This window comes from Nycticebus coucang, chromosome 17 (genome assembly GCF_027406575.1).
Source record: "Nycticebus coucang isolate mNycCou1 chromosome 17, mNycCou1.pri, whole genome shotgun sequence".
Lineage (NCBI taxonomy): Eukaryota > Metazoa > Chordata > Mammalia > Primates > Lorisidae > Nycticebus > Nycticebus coucang.
In genome coordinates this window covers 50721950-50748554 of record NC_069796.1, presented here as the reverse complement: position 1 = coordinate 50748554, position 26605 = coordinate 50721950, and the positions used below count along the sequence as shown (strand labels likewise).

The following is a 26605-nucleotide window of genomic DNA, read 5'->3' as shown; positions in this document are numbered from 1 at the left end:
CTCAGCCTCCCAAGTGCTAGGATTACAGGCATAAGCCATCATGCCCAGTGACCTCGGAAGCATTTTATGTGCTCTTCATATTCACACATACTTCCCTCCTCCCAAAGTTGTCTCTATTCTAACTTTTGTATTGTCTTTCCTTGCATTAGTAAACATATTTGTGGTCATCTGGCTTCTTTTGCTTGTTTGGGAGACATCCATATTGTTGCATGAAACTGTAATTCATTCATGTTCATCCTTGCTAATGTCAGGTTTCTCGATATTTTTACTATTCTTAGTCTTCATTTCCATCACTATATACAATTTAATTAATAGAAAGACTAAAACCAGGCAAAAGTATAGAGTTTCATATGAAGAACTTGTTAGGTCCCTAACTACACAAAAGGTTAATGACTTGTTTTTTCAGAATCCAAATTTGTTGTGAAATAAAGCAGTGAGATACAAAACCATATGTATATTAATAGTAAAATTCTTTTAAGACAAAAACATACCTATATGCCTATGCATGTATACACATGTACATATTTATTCAAGTAACTCTAGAATTCTAGAAGAAGCAACCATCACCAGTGGTTCCCTCTGGCATGTGGGACTGGGGCAGAGCACAGGACGGGGGGAACGTGTGTATGTGCATGGGAGGGGCTACATGGGAGGTATTTTTACATTTTACTTCTGGTTTGTCATTTTTTATTTTAACATTCCTTTTTTTTTTCTTTTTCACAACATCAGCAAAAGTCACATCAGAAGCAGAAAGAAATTAGGATCCTCTTTGGGTGCTGCAGTCTCCCCGTCAGGCTCTCTTCCACACCTGGAAGCCACAGGTACCTTCCCAAGCACATCAGAACTGACCCAAGGCAACCCAAGTCCTCTCTTCCACTTTTCAGACATGTTAATGGTTGATCTCCAGCTCATGGAAAGCTCATAGAGGCTTTAAAGGCAGCCCCAAAATTCAGGAGAACACAGAGATGGCATGTAAGTCTAAGAGTCAGGCTGCTGTCTCCTTAGGACTCAGAAGAGAAGTGAAACTCCAGAGCAAAAAGAAAAGGCAACCCCTCTCCCACCACCCTGGGAATCGACTGGACTTTTGGCCTTCCTCATCTTCCTGAGAGTGAAAGTGAGTCAGGGAGGAGATGGAGGAAGGTGGGGCAGGAGATGATTCCTGCCCACAGGAAGCTGGCAGAGGTTTTCCTTTAGGATTCAGCTTTCCTGGCCCCCGTGACACCTCAGCAACCTGCTTCTCAAGCTGCATCCACGGCAAGCACATCATTTCCAACCCAGAGCAGTAGTTGCATGAAGCCTAACATCAACTGAGCCATTACTATGAAGGTGCCCTGCACTGTGCTCCCAATGTCCCTACCAAGGAGCCTCCATTCTACATCTAACAGATGGAGAAAAGCGGCTCACAGATGTACAGGACTTGCTCCAGTCCACATGGTTAGCAGTGGCAGAGTTAGAGCCATCCCATCCAGCCGGTTCCCCAGCCTGCATGCTTGACTTCTAACCCCCAAGGCAAGGCGCTGTGATCAGGTGGTTCCAGAGGGAGTGGGCATGGGCTTGATCACCCAGGGCAGTGACGAGACATCCAGTGGAGTCAGACATGGTCCCATTTTGGCTCTACCCCTTTTGAGCTTGAATATCCGTATCTGTCAAATATCTTTCTCTCAAGATTGTACTGAGAATTAGAAATAAGATACAGTAAAGAACCTCCTACTAGCCCAAGCACCAAGGCACTAAATAAAAAGTAGCTATTACCATCACCACCACCACTCTAATCTTCCTCCTCATCACTCAAACTAAGGGGCCTGCCCAGAATGGAGGATGGAAAGAAGTCTTAATAGGTTCCCCACTTTGTTCTGGAAGGTGCCCAGTGGGTGGTCCCCTCTCCCCATCCCCATGGCCTGCAGACTTTCTGGCACCTGGCATTATTCTTCTTCAATCTGTACCTCACACAGCAATCAGTAAGACCCATTGCTAAAACCTTCCCCATTTCCTTAATAAGGAAGCCCACCTTACTCTGGCCCTTACCCACTCCTCTAACACAGCCTTCTTTCATCTCCAGAACACCCCACACCTGTTCTCAATTCCACACCTTTGCACATTCTGGTCCACTCTCCAGGAATGCCCTCCCCTGCACCCTCTTCTAATAGACTCACACCTCCTCCAAGGTCCCACTCAACTCTTCTGGTAAGTTGCTGGAATCGTACCCCTATCCAGGGTTAGGGACCCCCCCCGTCTGCCCCATGGCACTTTGCTCCTCAATTGCCAATTAGCAAGCTTTAGGGAAAATAAGATGATTTGCTACTTTAGAAATCCATCTTCCCTACTATGTTTTCCTCCTCTAGCCCTGGGCCTGGAACACTGTTTAGCACACAGTCAATGCTTAGAAAATGTTTAGCCCATGCGTAGATGAAGACCAACTGCATCCTAGAGTTCTAATGATAGAATAACTTTGCAGCCATTGGAGTTATTCACATAAAGATGGGCTGCCAGTGGGCACCTTGTCACTGAGGGTGTATAAGCTGTGGGATTCCTAAGGACACGGACCACAGACAAGTTACACCGGAATCACCTGGAGTACTGGTTACTAACAGAGACTGAAAATCTAGAACAGGTCAGAAATCCATAATAGGAACAACATGCCAAGTAATTTTAAAGCATATTCATTTTGGGGTACTACTCAACTTCGTGACCTTTGAGGCCATTTGCAATAAGGTTTTGAGAGCTAAGGCCCTTCATAAACTGTGAAGCGCTGTCCACAAATTGGCTCCAGATGTTACCAGAACCGCGAGACTGGGATTCAGGCTGGGGCTACAGATCCTCAGACTCTGGGAGGTTACGGACCCAGCCCTGGGCCACTCTGTTGAAGCTGGGTCTGCGGCGGAGGAGTTCCAAGCCATTGAAGAGCTCTGGGATGAAGGGGGTACCTGCCCTGGGAATGATGTCCCCCACGAAGGGTCCTCCAAATGGCACTGGGGTCCTGAGGAAAGAGAGTAGCAAGAGAGGAGGCAGTGTGGGGGAGGGATGCCAGAAACCTGACATGCAGGTTACCACGTGCCGGCTGCTCCCTGCCTCTCTCTGGGCCTCAGTTTCCCCTTCTCCATAGCAAGATTTTGGACTATCTTCAACAGGTGTCTCCAGCTCTGCCCATTGCCAAGCCTGGCCCTAGTGGGGATGGTTTATTGCTTAGCAATAGAATTGGCATTTTCGGAGTAAGAATTGCCTTGTCCCAGGCAAAACCTAAGACTCCTCTTAAGAAAGCTCCAGAAAGAAAAAAAAAAAAAAAGAAAAATCTCCAGAAAGGAGCAGAGTTGAATGTTGGGTTTTTCCTTCCTCTCCTTACCTCCCCTTAGAACAACAAATCCTAGGTGGAAGTGCTGTGAGCTGTGATGTCACAGCACTCTAACGAGGATAACAAAGTAAGACTCTGTCTCCAAAAAAGAACAACATACCCTACTCACAAGCTGGACTAGAAAGAGCATGAGAATCAGGGAAATGCAAAGTACAACAAAGGCCTGCCGGTCCTCCCCCACAGAACTGGCACAGTGAAACAGGTTGGTAATGGGGCAAAGTTGGTGAGGTCACAGGGGCAAAATGTTACTCATATGCTGCTAGTTAGAGAGTTAACTGTACATCACTGCTGCTCCCTTAGAGGACAATTTGGGTCTTTATAACCCGGAGATGTATGAACTCTGTCAACCAGCAACTCTACCTCCAAGCATATGGCCAGGAAGCACAGGCACACACACAAGGGAGCAAACGCGAGCAGCTCATTAGCCACATGCCAGAAACAGCCCATATGTCCACTGGCAGAGGAATGGACAAGACAGATATAGCATATACATGACAAAATACTACACAGCAGCTTAAACGGAAGGAAGCAGATTGCTATGTATTAGTCTGGTAGATTCCAAAAGCATAACGTGGAGTGAAAAAAGCAAGTCATAGAATGAAATGCAAAGTATTTAAACACACACATTGTCCAGGTATGGTGGCTCATGCCTGTAATCCCAGTACTTCAGGAGGCTGAGCCAAGAGGATCACTTATGGCCAGGAGTTTGAAGTCTTACTCGACTCTACAAAAAACTAAAAACCATACGGGCCTGGTGTCATGGGAAACCATACTTGGGAAGCTGAGGCAGGAGGATTGCTGGAGGCCAGGAGTTTAAGATGCTGCAAGCTATGATGAGCCACTGCACTCTAGCCCAGTGACAGAGTAAGACCCAACCCCAAGGAGGAAAAAAAACAAAAACCAAAAACATGCACATATATACCCACAAAACAATCCCCATCACCGATAGGTATGCAGCTACCAATACAAAATGTTCTGAAAACATACAGGCCAATTCGACAATAGTGCTATTTTTGGGAAACTGGGATTGGAAGATGGGGAACAAAGGGGCCCTTCATTTGCATTTGCCTGACTTTTTTTTTTTTTTTTTTTTGAGACAGTCTCACCCTGTTGCCCAGGATAGAGTGCCATGGAGTCATAGCTCACAACTCAAACTCTTGCCTAGCCTCCCAAGTAGCTGGAACTATAGGCACCAGCCATAATGCCTGGCTAGTTTTCCTATTTTTAGTAAAATGGGATCTCAACTCTTGCTCAGGCTGGTCTGGAGCTCAAGTGATTGTTCAGCCTTGGCCTCCCTGAGTGCTGGGACTACAGCTGTGAGCCACTGTACCCTGCATATGCCTAATTTTTTAAAAAAGAGAATCTATGTATGTTATTTTAACATTTCTTAATTATAAGAAAAATAAAAGCATTGCTTGTGTCATGTTTTCTCTGCAGCCTGGGACTTGTGAGAAGGGAGTACTTGTTTCTGGGACGGAACAGCAACCCTTGTGCCAGAGCCTGGGTCCCAGCCAGGAAACCATTTCTGCCTGGACCACCCCAGCTGTAGCGGCAACAGCCAGGCCTCATGGGAACAGGCTGGGCAATGTCCAAGCCAAGCAGGCCTCACAGTCAGGCCCTTGACTGGGAGCCCAGAGCCCTGGATTTTGAGCACAGCTTAGCTACCAAAACCGCTGTTCTGATTCTCTATGCCTCAGTTGCTCTTTCTGCCTAGAAGAGGTTTGAGCTCAGAGTTTCCTAAGACCCTCCTTCTGCTGGTGGGAATGTGCCTTAGGCCGTCACATCTGAGGCATGACAGTGGAAGGTACAACCCGAGTCAGCCAGCCTGGAATCTACCTGCCAGGACTGAATGTCTGCTGAAGGTTTAAAATAGCTGGGCAGGCAGAGTCTGAGGGCCTAGGAGGAGACAGGGTAGTCCTGCCTGGTGAACTCCAGAATGTCTGCCAAAGGCTTGTGGCTCACATAGTGCCTACTGGGCCCAATTCTTCCCGTTAGGGCCCTTGCCTGGTATTCAGCTGTTTGAGGACAGTTATGTCTCTCTTGAGCCATCTCTTCTCAAGGCCCATCACCCCCAGTTCCTTTGGCTCTTTCTCATCAGGCCTGGTCTCCAGGCCTAGCCAGGCTCTGGCGCCCTCCCATCTGTCTCTGTCAGACAGACACAGTTTCCACATGTGGTCTGAGCAGGTGCCAGAAGAGCTGGACTGTGATCTCCCCTCTGTGGATTCCCTTTTCCTTACTTAATGCAGCCCTGGCCAGAGAAGCACATTCAGAAATAGCCTCAGCTTGAAGAAGCCAACTATAGTTGCAAAGTATCCCCTAACCCAAGGCCTTCCCCCACTGCCAAGCTCCTGTCTTGACTCCTATGGTTTGTTTTTAAGCCTCTGATGCAGCACTTTCAAGTGCTCCTGTTAGCATTTCTAATCATCATTCTAGCCTGTAAATAATAATAATAGCTACTGTTTACTGAGACTTTATATTTGCCAGAAATGGCCCACGTCTTCTCATTTCATCCCTACAGCAATCTCATAAAGTAGGTACCATAAAAGTCTCATTTTACAGGTGGAGCTATGAAAGCTCAGAGAGGTTAAATCACTTGTCCAAGATCACACAGCAGGGCCTGGAGTCTGCATTTGAGCCCACACTGGGGCTCTATGGTCTAAACAAGCATAAGTTACTCATCTGTGGCCCTCACTTCTGGTGTCCAGAGTCTCTATGCCACTCATCACTTTGGGGCAGTCTCAAAGACACAAGCCTCAAGTGTCAAGATTGAACTGGGGAGTCCAATCTGTGGCCTCCTCGTGGGCCATATGCAGATTATTTGAGAACTGTTTTGCTTATCTATGGTGTCAAATATTGTGAAAAGTGCATACAGATCTTTCGTAATGCTCATCAGCTTTCATTAGTATTTATGTATTTAATGTGTGGCCCAAGACAACTCTTCTTCCAATGTGCCCCAGAAAGGGGAAAAGGTTGGACACTCCTAAAAGGCCACACTGGCCTAGAAGTAAGATCTAGGGACCCTGCAGAGTAGGACGCTAATCTTGACATCCATCAAGGAGTTGGTGGCACCCAGCAGTTATGAAGAACATGACACTGACTGGGCTGTGGAGTCAGACAAACCCAGACTTGAATCCCAGCCCTGCCGCCGCTTCCTTGTCTTGTGACTTTGGGCAGTTGTTCGCATTCCTGAGACTCGGTCTCTTCATCTGCAGAAGAGGAAAAATTGTAGCGCCTTCCCCACTCTGATGTGGAGAGGATCCAACAAGACGTGTAGCACATTGACCATTCATTCTTCCTACATTTATCGCGCGCCTACTAGGTGCCGAGGCGCTGTTCTAGCAGGAGCTCAGTAAGCGGCATCAAGGCCCTGGGATAGAGCCTGGCATCTACAAAGTGCTCAGGAATGCCGGCCACTGCCGCGGTGGATGGCTCCCAGGCCCTCCCGCGCTCTCTCCCGGCTGCCCGCCCTGCCTTACTTGTTGAAATTTCGGTAGTCAGCGGGACTGGGGGTGTGACTTGGGCCATTGCTCAGGTAGTCCCGGTGGCTGATGAACTCCTGCCACGGGCAACGGTAGCCCTTGGGGATAGCAGTGTGGTTGAACTTCTCTGGCGGGACTCCCTTCAGTGGCTCCGCGTAGCCTGGGGGTGGAGCAGCGCGCGTGGAGGGGCGAGCGGAGGAGGGCGCCCCAGCCCGTCACCCTCGGCCCCTCCCCCACTCAGAGTCCTCCTCCCTAAAGATTCAGATGGGTCTGAGAAGAGCGGAAAGAGTATGGGGAGAGGGTGTCAAAATCACTCCATCCCAGGATACAAAGAGGACTGGGGCAAGGGAACCGCGGTGAGAGTTCTGGGTGCGGGTTCTAGCCTTGGTTCCAACTTGTATGACCTTGGGGGCGTCTCTGCGCTTCTCTGGGCTTGTGTGCGGGTCTGTGAAGTGTGTGTGCGCGTGTGTTGGGGAGGAGGCCGGACCAGACGCTCTCCTGCGCTCTTCCCGCCCCGTGGGCGAGCGCACCCACGCTGCCAGCCCCCCAGCGGGTCCCCAGACCCCGGGAGGCGACTCACCTGGTGCCAGCGCGCTGGGGCCACGGGCGCTCTCCACCCGGGCGGCAGCGGCTACGGCTGCAGCATGGGCGTCCTCGGGACCCCCGGATGAGGCCGGCAAGATGTGGAGTTCGGAGCGGTAGTTCTGCCCCTCCGGGCCGGTGCCGTTGGCAACCTGGGCATAGGGGTGGGCGCTCAGAGGCCGCGGGCAGCCGCCTCGAGCCCCCGCTTCTCCCAAGCTTCCCCTCCGGTGGGGTCCGCCTCCAGCTCACCATCCCTGGCTCTGCTGTTCCCGTCACCTTCTTCTTGGCGCTCCCGGCCAGCACCTGGGGTGGAGGGGACAAATAAACCCCAGGGAGGCTCAGGGGGTGGGGAGCAGGGTTCTCCCTCCACCAAAAAAGCCGGAAAGTCAAAATCCTAGCGCCCACCTCCCAGGGGTGTTGGGAGGATGAGTTAATAATTTACAGCGTTAAGCCCAGTGCGTGGGTCAGAGAAATACCCCATACGTGTTATGTGTTCGTTGCTTCTGTAATATTGAGTCTGGGCAAGATACTTAACTTCCCTGAGCCTCAGTTTCCTTCTCTATAGGATGATGATGATGATGATTATCTACTTATTTATGGGATTCTACGATTAAATGAGGTGATAGGTGTAAACTGGTTAGCTAGCTGTGTGTTAGGCACATAGCAAAGGTAGGTCTTTTGCCATTTTAATATTTCTGCCACATCACTCTCTCAGTTGCCTCCTGTCTAGCCCAGAAATTAACCAGAGTCTGAATGGCACCCCCTATCTTTCATTAGAAGTACCTGAAGCTGCCTGCTGCCTTCCTGAAGGCTGGGAAAACCATTTTCTTTTCTTTTTTTTTTGTAGAGACAGAGTCTCACTTTACTGCCCTCGGTAGAGTGCTGTGGCGTCACACGGCTCACAGCAACCTCCAGCTCTTGGGCTCACGTGATTTTCTTGCCTCAGCCTCCCGAGCAGCTGGGACTACAGGCGCCCGCCACAACGCCCGGCTATTTTGTTGTTGTTGTTGTTGCAGTTTGGCCGGGGCTGGGTTTGAACCCGCCACCCTCGATATATGGGGCTGGCGCCCTGCTCACTGAGCCACAGGCGCCGCCAACCACTCTTGCTTCTTTCTCTACCAGCAGATTATTGCGTGGCTTTCCCCCACCCCACCCCCCCACCCCCGCAGGGGGAAAGAATAAAAAAAGGCATCCTGCATTTTCCTTCTTAGATAAAGCTCAAGTCTGAACTAGATCCCGCCTGCTGCAAATTTAGCCTAGAGAACAGGGCTGTTCTCTAGCCAGAGTCCCTTTACACCAGCTCATTTTGAATCTGAGAAGATGCCTGAAGAGGTAACACTTTTCAAGGATCACGCAGTAAGGAAGGGGCTCAATCTGGGAACATCACAGTCTCCAGCTTGGCTCATTGTTTGGCTCCCTGGGCCTCAGTTTCCCCAAGAGCAAGATGGAGGCTTACTTACTGCCCGCTGACTGGCTGCCAACTCAAAGGTGAACTTCTGGACACGGCGCTGCCTCTTCTGGAAGAGGAGGGACCCTCGGTTGTTGCGTAGTGACAGCTCCTCCATCATCAGGTCCTGGGGCACACTCAGCTTCTTGCCCAGGTCCAATGAAGGGACTGCGGGAGAGGCCAGACTGGGTACTTACCACGCAGACTCCACTCCAGGTGCTGCCTCTCCAGGCACCTCATCACAGCATCCCACTCTGTGTGTATGAATACCTTGTGCACTTTCTCCCCACACCTGCCAATGCTGGGTGTCATTTTTTGGAATGTTTGCCATCTGATAGGCAAAAATGGTGTCAGAGTTGAATTAGCATGTGTTTGATACTCACTGAAATTGCACCCTGTTACAGAAGCTCATTGGCCATTTGCATTTATTCCATGAATTCTCTGTAGTTCTTTGCCCTTAGTGGTGGATGTGGTGAGAAATGATCAGATTCTATATATATAGAATATAGAATATATATATATATATATATTAAAGGTAAGCCATGAATATGGGCTATGAGAGAGAGAGAGGGGAGTTGAGGGTGACTGCGCAGCCTCTGGCCTGAACCACTGGAAGGATGGGACAGTTTCTCACTGAGACAGGGAAAGGCTGAGGGAGGAGAAAGTTTGAAGAAAGATCAGGAATTTGGTTTCAGATGTGTTCTTTTAATTTTAAAGTAGTCTTTCTTATTATAAAAAACAGCATATATGTGCATTGAGTCAGAAAATACAGATAGAAATAAAGGTAGAAGTACGATTATTTATCACCCAGAGATTTCCATTATTAGCACCTTAGTATATGTCCTTTCATACCTTTTCTAATGACTATGTATTCGTATGTGAGTTTTAACCAAAATGAAATCATAGCATATAGGCTTTCTAGCTGGTTTTTATCACTTAAAGACCTTCACCTTTCCAAGTGAACAAATTTTTATTGTATCTATTTTCAGTCCTTATTCAAACTCTCTGAAATTTGGCATATTGAGTTTGGAGAGCCTTGTAGACATCCAGTTGAGATGTTGAGGAAGGAGTTGGACATGTGAATCTGGGGGTCATGAGAAAAAAATAATTTGGAGATAAAAATGTGGGCATCATGAGCTATAAATGGAATTTGTTGTTGTTATTCAATGAAGAACATTATATTAATTATCTCATAGTTAGGATTAGTTATTACAGACATTTACAGAATTTTCAGAGTTGATGCCTATCCACAGTAGTTTGGAACCCATTCCTATCCTTTGTGCTTTCTCCGCCAGAAGAATGCATACGTTTACATTTGCCCAACATGAGAAGCCTTTTGGAGGACAGTAGGGACAAGAAAGGTGAAGAACTTGGCAGGAGAGAATCCTGTGTGGGCAGCACAGCTTGCGTTGTCCATCTCTAAAATCAGATACACCGGGCAGGGCCTGGTGGCTCACGCCTATAATCCTAGCACTCTGGGTGTCTGAGGCAGGTGGGTCACTTGAGCTCAGGAGTTCTAAGACCAGCCTGAGCAAGAGCAAGACCCTATCTCTTATAAAATTAGAAAAATTAGCTGGATATTTTGACAGATGCATGTAGGCCCAGCTACTCAGCAGGCTAGGGCAAAAAGATTGCTTGGGCCCAGGAGTTTGAGGTTGCTGTGAGCTATGGCACCACGGCACTCTATCCAAGAGACATAGTGAGACTCTTTCTCAGAAAAGAAAAAAAATCAGATACACCTGGGTTCATATTCCAACTATATAAATGGTATTTAATATGGGATGAGATCATAAAAAAAAATGAGACAGCCAAAGCCTGAGCCCTGGAGCCTCCAACATTTAGACTGAGGCGACATGGAGGACGTAGTCCTGGAGTCTGGGAAGGAGCAGCCAGTGGGGCAGAGAGGGTTGTGCCCTGTACATAAATGGTGAAAGCATTTCAGGGACCATAAGAGACCAAGGGAGTCAAATGTCAAGTATGATGAGCACTAAAAATCGACTATTCTCTGTAGTAACATGAGATCATTAGTAATCTTCATTAAAGCAGTTTCCATGGAGGGTTTGGGTGTGAAAGGCTGATTGGAGAGGGTTCAACAGAAAATGGACAGAGGAACAAGTTTAGCCACACCACAAGGAAGCAATGAGCTTAATCCAAGGCTGTAAGACATTCTACAGGACAACTGGCCTGGTTTTACAAACAAGTAAATGACATGGAAAAAGGGGGGAGGAGGAGTTGTTTTAGATTAAAGGAGATTTAAGAGTCATAGCAACCAAATAAAAACTGTTGCCCTTGTTTGGATCCTGATTAAAACAAACTAGAAAACAGGAGAAAGTTGAATATAGAACTAATTACTAAGTGGTATTAAATCGTTACTGCTAATTGTGTTCACTGTGCTAATATCTTTGTGGCCTGTAAGCAATGTCCTTTTTATTATTTTTGATGCATTCTGAAGAATTTGGGAGATGAAATGACATGCTCTTTGGTATAAGCCTTGGAATTTAGGAATAAAGGAGGGGCCATGGGGATGTGTCCTCTCTACTTTGTGTATGTTTGGAAATTGACTTAATAAAACATTAAAAAGAGAGAACAAGAAGGTGGGAAGAAAAATATAAACATCTGCTTGTAGGAGTTTGCTTTAAAGGACCGTAACTGGAGGCAGCTATGGCATCAAGAGGGCTTTGTTTGTAAAGAGGGAGAAATAACGGCATGTGTGTTAGCTGGTGGGAACATTAACGATGCAACAGAGATGAAGGAGAATTGCTGAAGGAATGTTCTTGCGTAGGAGCGAGAGGGGGCAGAGTGTCGGGTACCCAACCAGAGAAGTTGGCACCAGGCAGATGTGAGAGGAGTTCGTCTATGGTATCGGAAAGGAAAACCCCAAACATGGGCAGGGATGCAGGAGAGTGCTTGCACGAGTTCTGTTCACTTCCAGTTCCTTCATTTTCCTCAGGCAAATAAGAAGCAAGGTCATTAGCTGAGAACGGGGATGTTTGAGGAGTATTGGAGATTTGAGGGGAGAGGATGAGGGGCCAAAGTCTTCTAAGAGAATAGTATGGAAGGGTGAATGGACTAGGGAGATGGACGTGGCTACCAGGCAGCATTGAGGGCTGTTCAGGTGCCATGAGTCACTTCATTCATGGAATTCTAGCCATTCAGAAGAGATGGTTGATTTTTTTTCATTCCTTCGATAAATAGATAAAGAGGTACACACAAAATAAAAACAGTAAAAAAGAGGTACATGCTAAGAACAGAAAGAAATCTACTGTAGGTTAATTGGGAGGGGGAGAAATAAGTTTCCGAAGAATATGTATTGTAAGATTGTATTTATATGTTAAAAAATAGATAGATGTTTGTGCATGCACCGAAAACTCCAGGAAGAGATCTGCCAAATATTAATATTAGCAGTGACTATTTATGTGACATAGGAAGGAGGGGGCCTAAAAATTTGTTTACACTGTTTTTTTTTTTGCAGTTTTTGGCCGGGGCTGGGCTTGAACCCGCCATCTCTGGTATATGGGGCCAGCACCCTACTCCTTTGAGCCACAGGTGCTGCCCTGTTTACACTGTTTTGTTGTTACTATTTGTTTTGTTGTTTTATTTTTTTACCCTAAGAGACTAGTGGGGTGAAATCATTACTGTTTTTAACAAGAAAGTGTATTGCCTACTTAAAAATATGAAAGAATATAAATGTGTGTGTGTATATATATATATTTGAGACAGAGTCACACTGTGTCGCCCTCGGTAGAGTGCCAGGGCGTCACAGCTCACAGCAACGTCAAACACTTGGGCTTAAGCAATTCACTTGCCTCATTCTCCTGAGTAGCTGGGTCTACAGTCGCCCACCACAATGCCCAGCTATTTTTTTTGTTGCAGTTGTCATTGTAGTTTAGCAGGCCTGGACCAGGCTCAAACCTGCCAGCCTCGGTGTATGTGGCTGGAGCCCTACTCACTGAGCTACAGGCGCCGAGCCATGGAAGAAGATCTATACCTAAATACATAATAAATGACACCATAGTCTCAAATGCTAGATAAACTGAGTGCATTTATTTTAAAGCTAAAATCTATTTGATTAATTCTATTTCTAGGAATTTATTCTTGGGGAAAAAGTTGAATAAATATGTCCAGAGATACATGTACAAGGAAATGTATTGCAATGGGGTTTAGAATTGCAGTGGACGCTGCTCATTTGCCCTTTATTAGTGGCTGATGGTTCACACTGTCATCTTCTACAGAGAACCACTCAGTGAAGGGAAACTGCCATAGCCTCCTTGCCCCCAGGTTGGATGAATTCTGTGGAGCAATGCATGCTGGAGAGCCCCACAGGGTCAGACTGAACTACAGACTCTTCTGAGCCCTCCCCTCCCCCCTCCCATGCTGCCTTCCTTCCTTCCCTTCTCCTGAGAACACCCCCGCAATAAGTCACTTGCATAAGAGTCCTTGGGCTCCACCCCTAAGCATCCCACCTATGACAAGCTTCATGGCCACCATTTGGGGATGTTAAATTTATGTGACATGTCCAAACAGTGGTATGCTGAGGAGCAGAGGGGAGGAAGGTGGCGAGACAAATCATATTAGAATGGTATGCTGCTAAATGAAAAACAAAACAAAACAAGAAAACCAACGAACAGAGCAGATAGTATTTAGCTCACGTGTATATACATTTATATAAACATATATATGAGAACAGAAGAAGAATTTACACAAATATGTTAACAATGGTTATCTCCAGATGGTCCCGTCATGAGGAACTTCCAGTTTCAAAGTCATTTATGTCTGTTTTGTCTGAATTTTATTTACACCAAATCAATGGCAAATGAATATTTTTAAAAATTGATGTATTGGGGTGGTGCCTGTGGCTCAAAAGGGTAAGGCGCCGGCCCCATATGCCGGAGGTAGTGGATTCAAACCCAGCCCCAGCCAGAAACTGCAAAAAAATAAAATAAAATACAATAAAATTCAGGGTTCTAAAAAGAACCTTGACAGTTAAAAAAAAAAAATTGATGTATTAATATTACAGCTTGGGAGGCAAAGACCTAATTGAATTAATTCTTTAAATGCTTGAAATTTTCTAAAGTAAACAGATTCAAAAATTATACCAAAAGTTGATAGACTTTTAGATGATTTGTTCATTACATGAGTTGGCTGTTAAGTAGAAAGGTTTGAGTGCAATTAGGCAGCCTCCTCGTCCATCCTGACCCCCTCCAGGGGGCTGGACCACCTGGGCTGTCCTGAGGCCTTGATAAGACTCAGAGTCACAATAAATAAGGATGAGTGTGTGAGGAGCTTATGGCCAGAGGAAAGTCTGAACCTGGGACTAGGACTCTCAGGCTCAATTTAGGGCTGAGGTAAGGCCTTGGCTGAGTATAGGGCACAGACTGGGGCACTCAACTTTAGTTCCCGGGTCAGTCAGTGGACACAGGGCAAGGCCACTCCCAGTGCCTTGGGAAGCTTCTGAGCCCAGGCAGCAGATTCCACAGGCTCTCCCTCACATGGGCTGGAATTTACATCTGTCTGCACACGCCTGTGTCCAGAAGGCCAGAATGGGTACCAGTCTGGGCCTGAGAAAGGACGGAGTCTGAAGAAAGCACTGGGCTGGGCCTGCCTTACCTGGTCCGGCAAGGTCCCCCATGATAGCCATCATCACTGGCCCCTTCTGCTCCTTAGGGATCATCCTGTGGAGGGGAGATATGCACAAATGGGTCAGACTACCTCTGCCTCCCCAGACCTCCCTGCAAGCCTCTGGTCTACTCTAATGTCACAAGCAAGGGAGGTCTGAACTGGAAGGGCCTCTGGAGTTTCAGTTCAGAGGAGGCTGGGGCTCAGGGTGCAAGAGCGAAGTGCTCAGTTTGCACAAATCAACTTCGCGTTGCTAGGGAATTAACGCTCTCTTCTGGGGTGGTTTCTAGGGCTTTCCCCAGGCTGGCAATCTAATCAGAGACAAGTAGGTGCCTGGAACAACTGGAGTGAGGGGCCAGGGGCCTCAGGCACCAATGTCATCTGCTGACCCAGGAGAGCACTAATCAGAGGCTGAGAGGGGTTGGGGCAAGGGAGTATAGTCTGTGGTTACCCTGGGGTCTGCAAAGTGGGGGCTCCCTTCCTGTCCCCGGTACTTGGCCCTAAGGCTTGAGGGCACAGGCTGGCCCAGCAAAGTGGAGAGAACCACCACCTGTTTTCCCTGTCTCCCCATACCTGGGCTACCTTCTGTGTGCTCTCTGCTCCCTCATCCCTTCTCTCCCTCTGTCCCTCCATTTGTATCTCCTAACACTTCCCAGGAATCTTGGAAGAGATTCACAAATTAAATGCAGTTGAGAGCCTAGAGAACCCCTGCAGGTCTCAAATCCAGGTTCCCTAACTTGCCCCCAGGAGAAGAGGCACAACTCTTGAGGTCCCTGCCTGACTGGTCACCCCAGAGCCCCTCTTCTGTACTTGAGGTTTCTCATACTCCTTTAGAAAATGATCTGTCTCTGTCTGTGCCCCCCACAACCACTGAGCTGGGCAACCTGGAGTCTAATGTATGTCCTTGACTTCTCTGTAACTCTGAACATGTAGCTCTCCAGCTCTGTGTCTTAGTTTCCCCTTCTCTAACATAAGGAGGTTGGACTAAATCATGGAGATCCATGGATGGGCTTCAGGGCAGCCACAAACCCCCTAAAACAGTATGCAAGCATGAGTGTGTTTGCATGCATTTGGGGTGAGGGTCATGAGATGATTGAGAAGGCTCTGTGATGTTAGGATGTCACAGTCCAGAGATCTGTTTCTTGATAAACACTACCCCTTAAAGAAAATCACAGATGCTAGGAAGGGTCTCTCATTTTATAGACAAGGAATTTACTCACCTCTACTGCCTAGAGATCCTGAAATCCTGAGCAGAGCCATTACCTAACCCCCACCTCCAATGCTAGCCATCCCCTCCCCATTTAACATGGAGTAACCTAGAGCTTAGCTGTGTCTCCTCCCAATCCAGAATGCAGGCTTCCACAGGCTCCAAACTCCCTGGACCCTTGACAGGGCCCTTCCTCTGGGACTTGTGCATCTCTGCCCATTCCCCACGGTTCCCCACACTCCCCTAGAATCCTGGTACCTGAGAGGATGGGACCACAGTAGGCAGGAGGGAATGTCAGACCCTCAAAATTAACACCTCTGTCGGGAAGCTGAGAGATGCGTGGTGTCTGTGTCGGCAGTCAGCAGTCAGCAGTCAGAGGTCAGCAAGCAGGGTGTGCCCTGCAGCCAGCTCTGGCTTCAGCTGACAAGACTCATTCCTGTCTTGTCGTGGGTCACAGCTTAATTTCAGGCTGCAATAGGAGCTGGGGCCAGACTCTAAAATCACCAGGCCCCAGGGAAGACAGGTGCCCCGGCAGCAGGTCCTTGCAGACAGAAAGGCTTTCACCCACATGTACATACACACCCACATATGCACACACCAAAGTCACCTGGAAATGCGAAGGGTCAGCTGCTGGTAGCTTCAGCTTCTTAACTATTTTGTCCTTAATGCCTAACAGAGTGCCTGATAGGAACTCAATAGGTATTCATTGAATGGGATGGATGGATAAATGAGTTGTTCTTCTGTATCTTTGCTTGATTTATCCTTTACTTTCTTCTTTTCTTCTTTCCAGCCTTTCTTCCTTCTGCCTCCTGCCTTCCTTTGGCCTGCTCTCCCTCCTTCTCTCTACCTTCTCACATTCCCTGAGCCCTCCCTAAGGACTGAAAATAAATAAGGCTGGGCCTCTGTCCTCAAGGAGCTCAGCCAGGTCAGATTCAGCCCAGTAAACAAGCTTTTAGAAATGCTCAAAGCGTCCAGGGGAGGGAGTTAGCAGCTCAGCTGCTGGTGGGGAGGGCTTCCGAGAGGAGGAGTTGTTTGAGTTGGGCCTTGGAAGGATGAATGGGAGCTTCTCGAGCAGAGAAGGGCCATGAGTGTGGCAGGCAGAGAACATGTCATGTGTAAAAGTGGTAGAGGGAGGCAAGTAGAGCCAGAACTGCTGGGGGTGAGGAGGGGGCATTGCTGAGAGATGAGCCCAGACAGATGGGCAGGGGCCAGATCCCAGCAGGCTTTTAAAAAGGAAACTGTCAGTAAAGGACTGCTGAAGAGATTAAAGTGTGAAAATGGAGTGGTCAGATCGGCATTTTCCAAAGAGATCTCTGGTGCCATGTGGAAAATGGGTTTGCTGGGGCCAGATTGGAGGCAGGAGGATTTCACTGTCACCAGGTGAGAAGTTCGGTGGTTGGGCAGGGCAGTGACAAGGGAAAGATGGCAGGGAGAGTGAACTGAGGGGTCTCTGGAGAGCCTGCAGGTCTGGCTCAGGGGCTGGGTCTGGGAGGAAGGAGAGGGAGGAGCTTCACACCTCTAGTTCTGACTTGGGCAATTAAGGCAGGTAAAGGGGAGGAGTAAGCAGGGGTGGGGGAATATACCGAGTTCAGTTTTGGGTGAACTTGATTTGAGGTGTCTGGGGACTGGGAAGAGAGGAGGCAGTAGGACACTGTCCTCAAAAAAGATTCTGGCTAAAGATGAATTTGGGGTCAGGGACTCACAAACCACTTCCAGAAAGGGTAGACCTAGCAAGGATGCCCCTGCCCAGGGTGGGAAACACTGGCATCTGGGTACCAGCACAGACTGTCTGATACTCTCTCAGCACAGAAGCCTGGACTCTGCTGTGGACTTCCCTGAGCTTAGCTTTCTGCCTCTCTGTTGGGCCTGACCTTCTAGAGAGGAAGAGGGCGGTATGTTCCCAGGGCAGGCTTATCCTCACCTGACAGGTGGGCCACAATCCCCTTCTCCAAGCAAAGGATGCTCCTGTCAAGAGAGGGGGACTCCTGAGAATCAGAATCCCGCCTTCACTGGGATTGCCCAGACTCAGAACTGACATCTCATGATGCCTCCTCTTCCTGCCCTGGAGCACTGACCCTCCATGAGGAAGCAGCCCCAGAACACTGGGGTCCTGATCCTGCCCACTCTGGTGACAGTGCTCTGGGGTCAGGGCCTGGACAATACCATCCTGAGACATTTCAGGGGTCCTCAAACTTTTTAAACAGGGGGCCACTTCACTGTCTCTCAGACCGCTGGAGGACCGGACTATAGTTTAAAAAATACACTATGAACAAATTTCTATGCACACTGCACATATCTTATTTTGAAGTAAAAAACAAAACGGGAACAATCACACCACCTCATGTGGCCCGTGGGTTGTAGTCTGAGGACCCCTTTTCCCCATTTTACAGATGGGGAAGCTGAGGCCTGGAGAAGGAGTGGGCTCACCCGGGATCACCTAGCTAGTCAATGACAGAAGCAGGACTTCGACCCAGGGACTGCCTCGATGGCTGCAAGTTTTTCCGTTGTTCCTCATCTCTCCTCATGGATGCTTCGTTCTAACCCCCCCCCACCATGTATCTCCAATACACCCAGCCACTTAGAGTTCCATGGCCTCCTTGGGAAGAAGGGAAGGATCTCAGATACAATCAAAAATGACACAGAAGGCAAAAGAGTGCAGGAAGCATTTATTGAGGGCCAGAGCCAAGTTCTATAGAAGGCAAGAGGCAGAACACAGGCAGGCTGTAGTGGGTCAGAGGGGTGGGAAAGGGCAGTGACAATAAGAGAACAGCCCAGACTGGTTTAGAAGCTGCAACTTCACAAGGCTGCCTCCTGCTGGCCCTTGGAGAATGTGCAGGTAGAAGTGGACCCTCTATGTCACTGCAGCAGTCAGACGCTTCACCATGTCTCTTCCTGCTGGTGGTGGGAGTGGTGGGCGTTTTAGCTTCAGTCTCCTGTGCTATAAAGGACCCTGCAATAGGTGGGGGCTTTGGTAAATATGGTTACTTGTCATTAACTGAGCAGGAGCACACTCTCATCTTCCCACCAACAGGACCCGTGGCCCTATTCCTTAGACCTGAGGAACCTTCTGGGATCACTCCTTTATGCCAAAGCACCCCAACCACCCCTGACTATCTTTCATATTGACCATAACTTTCCCTAGTCTCACTTGGTTCCAGATCAAATATCACCCTAATGGGTGGGTAACTCTGTCCCTCACTTTTAGCAACATCCTGGTATCCTTTCACCTATATCCCCTTGATCCTTGACCAATTTCAGCTCTCTAGAGTATCCTGAAGCTGATTTTGAACCTCAAAAAGGCACTACCAGCCAGCTCTGGAAACTACAGAACTCAGCCAATTCCCTTCTGGGAATTAGGATCAGAGCCATCAAAGTTTAAGGACAGGCTAAGGCTCACAGCCAGACTTTCCAAAGTCACTGTGCAGCCAGCTCTAGCTGGGCCAGAATGCAATGGGAAAGAAATGGGGTGGGACAGTGTCCACTCTTCTGGGCATGATATGAACACTGGGGCTGGGATCTGAAACTAGAGAGGGGGCCGCTTCCTAGGAGGCCAGAAACAGGGGCAGATGCTGGCCTCAAATGCCAAGCCCATTTGCTCTGGAATTCAAGCCCAGCCAATCCTCCTCCACCTCCTTCTCCAACTTCTTAATACTATGGAATGCATTTCAAGGTTCAAAGAGCTCTCAGAGGCTCTCTGAGCCAATCCCATCCCCTGCTAGAACCTCCTCTAGGCATCCTGGCCACAGCTTGCTTTCCTCCTATACTCTCTGTTTCCCTCTTTCCAAATAGACAGCCCCAAACTGAGGACAATGGGGTAAAGACACAGGCAGCTGCATTTCTCTTCCTCTTGCTTCAGCCCCAGCTCAGCTTTGAGACCAGAACCTGTCATGAATGGACCCAAGAGGGATAGATGGGCTGGAGGCCCAAGTCTGGACCTGGGGAAAATCATTGCCTTAAATCTAGCTCTTTTTCCTGGCTGCAGATAAGATGCCCTGGTTAGTGTGAGCTGGATTGGAAAGAGTAGCATGACAAGGGCCAGGAGAAAATCTTCCTGCTTCTTCTTTCCAGAGGGCCAGCAGGGCATCTTGAGCTGGCCTGGGAGACTCTACTAAAGGTCACTGTGGTAAAAATAGACCTTGCCTGGGAAGGGATGGTAAACAGCTGTTCCTGCCTGGGACTTGGTGCCAGGGAACTGGATGGTCAAGCCAGGACCTGGCCGCAGGACTTATGTAGGCCTAGAAACTTCTGAACACACCTCACTTGCAGAATCAGGAGGGGAGGGAGGAGTATGGGACGCTGGATATGGCAAGTCTAAGGGTCCATAGAGACATCACCCTGCCTCTTCCAAGGCACAGTGTGTGTGTGTGTGTGTGTGTGTGTGTGTGTGTGTGTGTGTGTGTGTGTGTGTGTTCATGGGGGATGGAACTTAAACGTTTGGAAATTGCCTTGGCCAAAGCCAGATTAAATAGAAGGGAATCTGAGGGTCAGATAGAGAAATGGACTTTTCCAGGTCACATCTTAAGTAAATGGTAGAGCAAGAGCTAGCACCCAACTTGGGTTTCTCACCCATCCCCAAGCCCAGGGTTTCTCTCCCCGCCCCACCAATCCCTTATCCAAACAGGTCAGACCCTGTGGGCTCCTCAAGCCTGATGACTTTTCTTCCAGCTCAGCCTTGCAGCGATGGGGATGGGCATGGGGATGGGGTTTAGGTGGTGCAGGAGGCTTCCGCGGGGAGGCTGCCCCGCTTGAGCCGCAGGCTGCCGTTCCACCCGCGGGGGCAGATATTGTAGCCGAGGATGCCGGGCGACTTAGCCCCGGAGTCCTCGGAATCGAGGGACACGTCGGAGTCCGTGGGCGAGTGGCGGTAGAGCAAGGGCCTGGGCGGCACGGGCAGCGGGCTCCGGGGACTGGCGCAGGACGAAGGCCCGGCGGGCAGCGGGCTTCGTGGGATTGGGGAGAAAGCTGCCCCAGGCGCCGAGGCAGGGCCGGGGCGGGCGGGCTGTGGCGAGCGCATGCGCGGTGGCGGCGGCGGCCGTGGCGCGGTCGGCGGGGAGAAGGACCGCAGGCTCTCGGAGGCCGCTGGCCGCGGGGAGGCGCTCTTGCGTCGGGCAGCGTTGATGATGTTTCGTGCCAGGAGCGCCTGTAGCTGGCGGCTGGGGGCCCGCGCCTCGATCTCGGGTCGTAGCGGGGACACGGAGCGCTCGCTCCACGATGGGGACATGGGAGGCGGCGGCGGCAGCGGCGGGGGACTGCTCATGCTGCTTCCGCGGCCGGTCTCCCACGGCCCGGGGCTCACCCAGCCGTCCAGGCTGCTGGGAGGCCGGGACGCGCCCGGCGTCCAGGGCGGGGAGGTGGGCAGACTCTCCCGGCGGTCCTGGGGATAAAGCAGAGAGGGTGGGTAGGCATTAGTGCTGGGGTCCTCTATACTCGGGTTTTGAAAGGGGCTGAGTCTGATTTGTCCATTATACAAATGGACAAATCAGAGATGAGAAGCCACCGACCAACATCAGTGAGTGCCTCCAAAATGCAGGTGCTCAAACTCTCAAATGAGAATGCTTTTAAAAGACTACGCTGTCTGGTGTCTGCCCCTGCGTTTCACCAGGAGGCAGGTGTGGTTAGGACCGCTCGCTTTTCGCTTTGAGGACAGACTCTTTAACTTACTGAGTGATCTTGTGCAAGGTGCTTAACCCCTCTGGGCTTCAGTTACCTCCTCTGTAAAATGGGATATAATAACAGCACTCACCCTATAAAGTTGTTGTGAGGGTTAAGTGAGATAACTCATGGAAAAGAATATTAAGTACATTAGCACATTCTTTGGAAGAAAGTTCTCAATCGATGTTAATTTCTATGAATAAATACTGGAAAGATACACATGAAACTAACAAAAGTGTTATCTGATAGAAACAGGGTGAACAGAAACAGGTACAGCCACGGGGGTGGGGAGGTGGGAATAGGCTTTTTTTTGCAGTTTTTGGCCGAGGCTGGATTTGAACTCACTACCTCCGGCATATGGGGCTGGCGGCGCCCTACTCCTTTGAGCCACAGGCGCGGCCTCAATATATTACTTTTTATACAAGTTTAGATTTTTGAACTACATGGATGTATTATCTATTCAAACATTTTAAAATATTGACTATTATTATTAAGATTGGACTTAGTGAAAGATCCTCTCCGCCCTGAGCCCCTTGCCATGTTGCTAAGATCACCTGATTTTTCCTTGGATGCCCAAGCAGGGGAAGGTCCCCTGACAAGTGGAAGTAAAAAAGGAAAGCTGGGTTGTTCCTCCCTGAACAGCACCTTGTTCTGGACTTCTCCTCAACAGCTCCAATGGCTCCAATGAGGCCAAGAGGCTGAACAGCAGCTTTGAGGTTATAAAGCACTGCTCTGCTGTGCACTGCAGACCTGTCTCCTACCTAGTTAAGGACTTCCAGCCTACAAGGTTCATTCTCCTCCTTTATTTCATTAGTTCCTCACAACAGACTGGTGAGGTGACTGGCATTATCACACCCATTTTACTAATGATGAAAATGAAGCTAGGCCAGGCGCAGTGGCTCACGCCTGTAATCCTAGCACTCTGGGAGGCCAAGGCCAGTGGAGTGGATTGCTTGAGCTCATGAGTTCAAGACCAGCCTGAGCAAAAAGTGAAACCCTGTCTCTACTGAAAATAGAAAAACTGAGGCAAGAGGATCGCTTGGGCCCAAGAGTTGGAGGTTGCTGTGAGCTATGACACCATAGCACTCTACCCAGGGCGACAGCTTGAGACTCTGTCTTAAAAAATAAATAAATAAAAGAAGGGTGGCTCCTGTGGCTCAATGAGTAGGGTGCCGGCCCCATATACCGAGGGTGGCGGGTTCAAACCCAGCCCTGGACAAACTGCAATATAAAAATAGCTGGGCGTTGTGGCAGGTGCCTGTAGTCCCAACTGCTCGGCTGAGGCAAGAGAATTGCCTAAGTCCAGAAGCTGTGTGATGCCACGGTACTCTAGAGAGGGTGATAAAGTGAGACTCTGTCTCTACAAAAAGAAAAAGAAAAAAAAGAAAATGAAGCTCAGCAGCATAAGTAACAACCCAGGGTGTTCAGCTCCATCAGTAAATGTGTGTGTGTATGTGAGAGAGAGATCTGCTGCCTAAGCTACATGTTGAAGCAGTTTGAACTGGCTTGAAAGTGGAGTGCTTGAGAAGTCATGCTTAACACATATCTCTGGAACCTTCCAACAGCTCATCCAATCATTCCATTAGTAACCAGTCCACTTGGTTTCTTGATCCAATCCAAATCCCCCGGGAGCCATCCATCAGAGTCACAGCTAGACAGTCCATTCCGTGCCTCTGACCCAATCAAAATCTAGAACCATCCACTGAACCATCAGTCTTTCATCCAATCAGTGATCAGCCATAACCAAGCCAGTCATCTTGTCATCCAATTGAGAATTGGATCCCTCCCAATCAAGAGGAAACAACAGACAAATACTATATTGTGTTTTCTCCAAACAGAATGTAGCAGCTGCTAGGTGAACCCAGCCTCAGAACTAGAGCCCGTTACCCTAAAGAGAAATGTTGTACAACAACCTGAACAGAACATTTTTCATGGGATCGTAATGCTGGAGTGACTCTTAGTGATTTCCTGGGGATGGCCAAGCTCCCAGTCATCAAGCAGGAAAGTTAAGGCTCAGCACGGGACTCCTCTTTTATTCCTATGGTCAGAGTTGTGTATATATTACACAGAGACACTGGGAACTTGCTCTGTGTTTGTGACACATCTCCAGAAGCTCTCAGTCCTGGCAGCTGTGGAAAGCAGACCCTACAACTTAGGGAGAGGGGCGGGAGGAAGGTCCTGGCTCCTGGGCCAGACATAAAGACTAGGGGGTGGGACCAGAGTCTCAGGGCCAAATGGGGTGGGTTCAGGCACGTCCCAACACCCAACCACTGAGGTCAAGAACTTGTTACCCAAGTCAACCAACAACCACTGAGGCAGCAGAAACTGGGCTCTTCAGCCAGAAGAGTAGGCTGGGTCAAGGAGAGCTGTAATAACTACTAAAAATTTCTAAAGCATTGTCTCTGCCTTTGGTGACCACAAGGGGAATGTTGGGGCCAACAAGTGGAAGGTGTAACAGAACTCAGACAAGACTGTGAAACAGAGTGGCTCAAGCACAGACGGGAATGTTGGGGACATTGTAAGCAGCTCCTCATCATCTGGACATGGGCTAGAGCCTGACCTTATTTGAACTGCCAAGTCTGGGCACTGACTCTGTTATATGGAGGAGGGGGAGGGAGGCACAATACAAAAAGGCTGCAGGAGATGAGGACTGTTCACTTTCTGGCAGAGAACTTAATGCACCGTATATACCAGAACACCTTGGAGGTGCATGGGTGGAAACTCAGAAAGTAGTGTCCATTCCACCCAGCACCAGCTCCAAAGCAGGGCACATGTGAAGGCAGGAGAAGGGCAGAGACAGATAATGGACTGTCAGAGACCAAACGGAGCTCCCAGACCACCTTCTACAATCCTTTCACTGCACAGAATGGAACTGGGGCCCAGAGAAGGGAAGAAGTTGTCCAATGTCACAGAGGAGTCAGGTCCACCAGTTGTCCTGACTGTCAATGACAATTCTTTCCTCTCCACTACGGGCTTTCAGGGGCCAGGCAGTGATGATGACAAATGTGGGAAATGTCCAAATTTAGATAATTGAGAGGAGGGGACCTGAGGAAACTAGAGTGGATGCCCTGGCTAACGGCATTTCAATTCCCAAATAAACCTGGACCAGGAGGGGCAGTGTATTTCCCCCATTTCCCTCAAAATCCTCTAAGGCATTTTTGGCCAAACTCTGAGGGAAGGAGAAAACAAAAGAAGGGATTTTCACAGGGTTCTGGTTCCCTGGATGCTGTCCTGGGGAGGAGAGGGAGCCCTTCCAAGCCAGAGTACCTCTATACCCACGGCAGACACAGGCAGCATACGCAGAGCCACACTTTGACACCCAGTATCTGTCCCACTCCATTTCCCTGGCTAGAAACAGGGTGGGGGAAGGGAGCCCTGACCGCCAGCAGCGTGGAAGAAAGAAAGAAGCAAGACAGTTTGAGGCAGAGTGTATTGAGAACAGGAGAGAAAACAGGATTGGGGAAGAGCTCAGCCTGGCCACAGGAGTTGCAGAACACAGGTGGGCTCCTCCACTGCTGGCCCTTGGGGTTGAAGGAAGCGGGGGGTCCAGGGTAGAGGCTTCGCTGCGTCATGGGAGGGCCCTGGCATGAAAGAGTTGAGCTCACTCACAGCTCCCCCACGCATACCCCCTCGATCTGTGCGGAATGAGCTCACTGAGAAGGCACCCCCTGTTCCCATGGAGATGAGCCCAGAGCTCACGAAAACTGCAGGCTCAGCCCAGCATGGGCACCGCCTCCACCACCCCTTGCCCCACTGGGGATCCCAGAAATAGGGCTGGGAAAGAGAAGTGGGTGGTCCTCCGCCCCCAGCCTTGGGAAGCTTCCATCTGAATCTTGCCTCTTGTGTCTGTATTCTCTCACCCCCCCACAAAGCTTGGCTAAGGAGGGGCTGCATCATATCCAAAGTGTCAGAGGTTGGGGGTATCTCAGACCACCTGACTCAACATTCTCACTGTGCACATAGGGAAACTGAGACTCAAAGACATGCGTGCAGTCAGTCTGTTAAAACTTAGGTCTCTTGAGTCCCAGACTTTTCCTCAAAACCTGAAGGTTCCCCCCGTTCCTTCCTCTGAGCTGCTTTGCCTGGCCTCAGTCCTTACCATGTTCCACTGCCTCTGGATGATCTTGACTGTCCCAGCCCAGGTGGCTCATCTCTTGGCCTCCTAGGGTATCTCATCCCAGCCACATCCTCACCAGGTCACCCTCACATTCATCTAACTCTGTCTGTCCTTTGGCAACAACCCATTTCCTTTCCCTCTTTTTGCAAACGACTGTCTTGTCACTTACAAGGCCTTTCTCTCAAAGCACCAACCTATCCTCTCAATCCTTACAAACTGTTGCAGCTAGAAGGACTCTTATATGATAATGAGAAAACTGAGGCCTAAGAGGGAGAGTGACTTGGCCAAGGTCACATAGTGCATGGGAGGCTGAGATGGGACCAGAACTCTCCTCCCCAGCGTCTCTCCCTGGGGCCCATGATACTGCACTCAGGTGGTTTCTTTGCAGATCTTGGCTGAGATTGAAGACAAAACACCGATTGATACATAGCTAGGGCCACCCTCTTAGCAGCACACCACATCTGCACCACCTTCTACAGGGCTCTCCTCGCAGGGATCCCCTGGGGTGTCCCCTGCCCCTGAACAGTGAGGGCAAGCCAGATGGAAGGACTGAGGTCTGGGGGCCAGGAGTCTCCCTAAAGCAGAGCCAGGTCTTGGAGAGGGCAGGAAGAGAAGCATCAGATAGTAGCGGTGAGCTAAGTCCGCAGCCAGCAGAAGGCCCCAGGAGGGTGGCAAAGGCAAAGGCAAGGCTAAGCTCCCTGGTGCAGCGAGAGGAAACGGTGTCCAGAAGGCAGAGGTGGAAGAGACAGGCCTGCAGAGTTGAGAGTCCAGCAGCAGGAAGAAAGATGCCAGGAGCCTGGGCCTCATGAGGGGGCCCTGCTGGGACAGCTGATTCCACAGGCACTGGCAGGGTCTTTCTGCTCCAGACGTCCCTGTTGGGATCCCCTGCTAGGCCACTCCCAGCAAGACGCTGGCATCAGATTCAGCATCCCTACAGCTCAGGAAGGCCAGAAGCAGCTCCTCATCCTCCTTGGGGCCTCCCATGGGAGTTCTCTTTCCATGACTGTCCTTCCCACTCAGACATGGAGTCCAACCCCCCTTGGAATAGAGAAGGAGCAGCTGTACTCAGAGAGGAGAGGTACTCTCCCAAGGTCACAAAGCCATCTGGTGGCAGCATCCAACCTTGAACCTCAGACTCCCTGTTTTCACTCAGCTC

General features: G+C 49.4%; 2 protein-coding genes and 1 long non-coding RNA gene across 11 annotated transcripts in view; 1 reads left to right on the top strand and 2 right to left on the bottom strand.

The window, feature by feature from the left end:
* Positions 1 to 651: 651 nt before the first annotated feature.
* MYOZ3 (myozenin 3) lies at positions 652 to 16520 on the bottom strand. Of its 3 annotated transcripts, none has more exons than XM_053567162.1 (7): positions 16288 to 16507; positions 14465 to 14529; positions 8871 to 9025; positions 7660 to 7713; positions 7409 to 7562; positions 6826 to 6988; positions 652 to 2977 (listed from the first exon to the last, which is right to left on the bottom strand). In XM_053567162.1, exons 2-7 carry the CDS (start codon positions 14526 to 14528, stop codon positions 2809 to 2811), a joined length of 759 nt encoding a protein of 252 aa, XP_053423137.1. In that variant the 5' UTR covers position 14529; positions 16288 to 16507; the 3' UTR covers positions 652 to 2808. The 3 variants fall into 3 exon arrangements, with proteins under 3 accessions (XP_053423137.1, XP_053423138.1, XP_053423139.1); XM_053567163.1 differs by lacking the exon at positions 16288 to 16507 and adding an exon at positions 15939 to 16266; XM_053567164.1 differs by lacking the exon at positions 6826 to 6988 and having other exon boundaries at positions 16288 to 16520.
* Positions 16521 to 16731: 211 nt separating this feature from the next.
* On the top strand, positions 16732 to 18267 carry LOC128569076 (uncharacterized). Its single transcript, XR_008375271.1, has 2 exons — positions 16732 to 17060; positions 18071 to 18267. It is a non-coding gene; the product is annotated as an uncharacterized LOC128569076 (long non-coding RNA).
* A 207-nt stretch (positions 18268 to 18474) lies between these two features.
* The window catches only part of SYNPO (synaptopodin), a 55082-nt gene continuing 46951 nt past the window's right edge, over positions 18475 to 26605 (bottom strand). For 5 of the 7 annotated variants that reach the window (XM_053567155.1, XM_053567160.1, XM_053567157.1 and 2 more), the window contains one exon: positions 20250 to 21054. In XM_053567155.1, the coding sequence (XP_053423130.1) occupies positions 20386 to 21054 (669 nt within the window). In that variant the 3' untranslated portion in view covers positions 20250 to 20385. Of the gene's footprint in view, positions 18631 to 20249; positions 21055 to 26605 lie in introns of those variants that run through there. The other 2 variants (XM_053567156.1, XR_008375270.1) reach the window with 2 other exon arrangements.